General features: G+C 34.2%; 1 protein-coding gene across 1 annotated transcript; it reads left to right on the forward strand.

The window, feature by feature from the left end:
• Positions 1-4,761: 4,761 nt before the first annotated feature.
• On the forward strand, positions 4,762-4,923 carry K441DRAFT_535604 (uncharacterized protein; the record flags this gene model as incomplete). The annotated part of the gene is made up of 1 exon (XM_067642377.1): positions 4,762-4,923. A coding segment is annotated over one exon (162 nt), but the record flags the coding sequence as incomplete, so codon positions are not given.
• Between the last annotated feature and the right edge of the window lie 226 nt (positions 4,924-5,149).

The following is a 5,149-nucleotide window of genomic DNA, read 5'->3' on the forward strand; positions in this document are numbered from 1 at the left end:
TAACTGTCTACCCTATACCTAAGGAATCTACTAGATTCCACTAACCTAGGAATTCTACTGACATCCACTAAGAACCTAAAAACTCCACTAAATTCTATAAGCTATTACTAAGCACTATACTGCCCCGAGCTAAGTAGAAGCTTAAGCTTAATATATAAAAATACTAGAAGGACTAGTATTCTACTATAAAAAGGATTCTTAAAGAACCCGAACCTAAATCTAATACTAACTCCGTACCTAATACCGAACCTAAACCTAAATAAGAAACTATAGATAATCCAAACAAACTTAGCACCCTAGATACCCGCATAATTAGAGCTACTCCGTTAGCACAACTTACTAAGAAACCTAAATATATAATTTTTACTGTCACTATAGCTGATATTAAGAAGGCCTTAGCACCGAAGAAGCACACTAACCCTGCTACGAAGGTACTAGTAGAGTACTATAACCGCCTAAAGGCATTCTTATGGAAGGAAGCCGATAAGCTACCGAAACACCGATCGTACGACTATAAGATTGTACTTAAAGACGGAAAGCAGCCTAGATTTAGACCCCTATACGGGATATCCCAAAACAAACTCTAAGTACTATAGAAGTATTTAGATAAGAACCTAAGCAAAGGATTTATTAAAGCGAGCTTGTCGCCTATAGCCGTACCAGTGATCTTTATTAAGAAACCCGGCGGCGGTTTACGCTTTTACGTAGACTACTAAGCTCTTAACGCCGTTACCGTTAAGAACTAATATCCGATCCCGTTAATATAGGAGACATTAAACCGACTAAGTAAGGCTCGCTACTATACAAAGCTTAATATCATCTCTATATTTAACCACCTCCGTATAGCAAAAGGAGATAAATGGCTTACTATATTCCGTACTCAGTATAGATTATTTAAATATTTAGTAACGCTATTCAGCCTCGCAAATGCCCTAAGTTTGTTCCAATATTACGTAAATAATACCCTACGTCCCTACCTGGATATCTTCTGTACTGCTTATATTAACGACATTCTAATATATAGTAATAACCTAACCGAATATTAGAAATACGTTAACCTTATTCTATAAGCCCTATACGGAGCTAGTCTATAATTAGATGTAGATAAATACGAGTTCTATAAAACGGAAGTCCTATACCTTAGACTCCTTATTTCTATAAACGGTATATAAATAGATCTAAAGAAAGTTAAAGTAATTATAAACTGGCAGGAACCTAAGAACGTTAAGGATGTAAGAGCCTTTATAGGATTTACCAACTTCTACTAATAGTTTATTAATAACTTCTCCGCCCTAGTTTTACCCCTTATTACTCTAACCCAAAAAAATAAAGCTTTTATCTTTAATAAAGAATGTAAGAAGGCCTTTATGTATCTAAAGGTTATGTTTACTACTATACCTATACTTTAACACTTTAACCTAGAACGAATAAGTGTTATAGAAGCCGACTTATCTAATTACGTTACTAGAGGTATTCTATCTTAATATAACGAAGAAGGAGTATTATACCCTATAGCATACTTCTTAAAGCAACTAAGCCCTGCTAAATATAATTACGAGATCTATAATAAAGAATTGCTAGCTATTATTAGATGCTTTAAGCAATAGCAACCTAAACTAGAAGGCGCTGGATTTCTAATTAAGGTCCTTAGCGACTATAAGAACCTACAGTACTTCACGACTATAAAACAGTTAAGTTATCGTTAGGCTCGCTAGTTAGAATATCTATTACGCTTCCAATTCTTAATTATATACCGCCTAGGCGTCTAAGGTTAGAAGCCTAATACCCTAACCTAACGCTTACAAGACGCGCCAGCCTTAGAAGAAGCGCGCTCTTACTAAAATCAGACCCTACTTCGCCCTAAACTATTTAACCCTCCTACTAAAGATCTTATGGTATACGTCCTTAAAATAACTAATTAATTAATTAAATAGATTATAGTTAATAAATACCTAAATAACGAGTTTATCTAAGAGACGCTTAAACTAATGCAAGATGGCATTAGACGCTCTAGAAAGATTTCTTTAAGTAAATACAAAGCCCGCAGAAACCGCCTATATTACTAAAACCGTCTAGTTATCCCTAATTATAATAGGCTTAAGCTTAAGCTCCTTAAACACGTACACGATTTACTAGTAGCCGGCCACCTAGGCTAAGGAAAAACCCTAGAACTACTCTAATAAAAATACTATTAGCCGAATATATATAATATAACACGAAGGTATATCTCTAGCTACTATATCTACTAGCGAGCTAAAGCTTTATATAAGACGTATAATAGCCTTCTAAAGCTACTGCCTACTCTAGACCAAAGATAGAAGGACATTTTAATTAACTTTGTTATTAATCTCCCTATAAGTAAAGGCTGTATAAATATTATAGTAGTTATAGACCGACTATCTAAAATAAGACACTTAATTGCCTGCCCTAATATATTAATACCTACCGTCGCCTAACTATTCCTAGATTATATATAGAAACTCCACGGACTCCCTAAAACGATCATCTCTAATAAAGGCAGCTAGTTTATCTCTGTATTTTGAAAAAAACTAACTATCTAACTTCGCATTAAAGCACTATTATCTATAGTATACTACCTAGAAACGGATAGTTAAACGGAACGTGTAAATGCTATAATAGAGCAGTATATTTAGATATACATATCATACTTATAAGATAACTAGATTAACTGGCTTGCATTCGCCAAGTTTATAGCAAATAATTCCGTTTTAGAAACTATAAAGGTCTCCCTATTCCTAGCTAACTACGGCTAGCATCTATAAATGGGTTTTAAACCCTTTAGTAACGTTCCTTGCCCCACTTATTAAGCCTTATAAATTATAGAAGTAAACAAATTCGTAGAAAAGATAGAGGAACTATAATAGTTCCTTACTAACGAAATAATATGGGCCTAATCTATCTATAAAGCCGTAGCGAATAAGAAACAAACCCTAGCACTAGCTTACTAAATTAGTAACTTCGTCTAGCTAGATATAAGAAATCTAAACACAAAACAACCTGCTAAGAAACTTAATTAGAAGAACGCTAGCCCTTATAAGGTTAAGAAGGTTGTCTCCTCTCACTCCTACTAATTAAAGCTCCCTAATACGGTTAAAATCTACCCCGTATTCTATATGTTAGTCCTCTATCCTACTACCCCCGTATTAGACGCCCTGCCTAAATAGATATAGAACCCTCCCCCACTAGTTAAAGTAGATGGTAAAAACGAGTACTTTATTAAAAGAATTAATAATATTAAGTATAATAAACGGAAACGCTAATATATATATCTTATAAAATGGAAAGGCTTTACTAAGTCCTTATAGGAACCCGTTAACTCTATAGGACTTATATAAGCCGCAGAAGACTTTTACAAACTCCATCTAGAACTACTACAGCCCTATCTCGCAGAAGCTTAAGTTTAAAGGGGGGGTACTATTACGGGACACCCTTGTAACACCTTACACACGTCCACCTATTTCTACCAACTTAGCAATTAGAGACTAACTATAAAATGGCAATCTAACGGCAATCTAATGGCAATTTAACGGCAATTTACGGCATTCTGCTATATTCTGCTAAGTTCTACTAAATTCTGCTAAGTTCTGCTAGGACTACGACCTAAACCCTATTCTGCCCTATATACGTATTAACTAAGCAACTAAGTTAAAGATATATGCCCTTTCTTCCCGTTTTCCTACCTTCTTTCCTTATGTAACGTCTTAACCTCCTTACACAGTTTATGTATATAGCCTAATAATATCTACCTTGCTATATATTATCGCCGCTCATACTTAATCCGTAACAGTTTTTTACCTCTAGGACTAAGAGATAAGAGACCTAAGGAGGTTATTATCTACTATAAAAACTAGGAAACTCCCCCCTATAAGATGCCAAAGTTAAATAGGTATAAAAAAAACCTCCTATAGAAATAAGTGATAATCAGTCTACGACTACATTTACTTTTTCTGCCCCTTCTCCTTCTCTTGGCCTATTTGGGACAGGAGAAAAAAGAGGACATCCTTAGTCTTCTACTAAAAAAGAAAACCAAAAACCTGCAAGAAAGATAACAAAATTAATAACTTTTACGGCTGGTATACCTAGTATATCTTTCCCTCCCCTTTCTCCAAAATAATACCTATAAAAGGCCCTAGAAAGCCTAATACAGGCTTATAAAGGGCTTACGAAACAAAGTCTATTAACTATTTACATTAAAACTATAAGTAAAAAAGCCAGTTTTAGGGTTTATAGGTAGAACGAAAGGAAAATAAAATATCCTTCTTATAACTATAAAAGAGTATAATATAGATTTCTTAGTTAAATATAAGGAAATAGGGCATAACTGCTTTACCTTTTAAAGAGAATAAAAACTAGAACCTTGGGTTTAAATTATAGCCCATAGGGTTCCTACCTTACCTTTCCTAAAAAAAAGGAGGCTCTAAGCTTCTAAAAGAAGAAATTAAGACTTTTAATCCTATAGGGATATAAGGACTACCTAGATAGATCTTATTTAGTAAAAAAAGATATAATCTACAGACCAGATTTGGTTCTATAGTCTTTACTATAAAGAATAAGGAGAAAAGATAAGAAATCCTTAAACAAAAAGAGATTCTAATTGCGGGTACAGCTACTAAGGTAGTAAAATACCTAGAAGTCTCTCCTACTACGCAGTATACTAGCTGCTAAAAATTTGGCTATATAGGAGATAGATGCTCTACTAGGGCCTACAGATTTTATGCGGCTGCATATTTATCTAAAGACCACTGCTGTCCTACCTGTTTAATAATGGGCAAGGCTTGCAAGCACACTACCCCTCTTTGCATTAATTGTAAGGGAAAATACTTTACTAATAGCAAAGACTGTAAGACTCTTAAAGCAGCTAAACTGGTAGATACTAGCTTAGAAGATTTTATAGAAGAATAAAAACAAGATCCTAGAAGCCTATTAGGCCTTTAATAAAACAATATTAGAGAGTAAGAGATAGAAGCAAATTATAAAAGGATAGGGATAGGTGTTAGGATTTCCTATAGTTTTTCCTACCATTTTCTCATTCCCTAGTAGTTGTAGTAACTTAGTATCTTACTAAGGAGCTATAAACCCTTAGGGGTTTATAAACTATTAGGATATAGCTACTAGTATATATTAAGCT

Source organism: Cenococcum geophilum (assembly GCF_001692895.1).
Source record: "Cenococcum geophilum 1.58 unplaced genomic scaffold K441scaffold_2, whole genome shotgun sequence".
Lineage (NCBI taxonomy): Eukaryota > Fungi > Ascomycota > Dothideomycetes > Gloniales > Gloniaceae > Cenococcum > Cenococcum geophilum.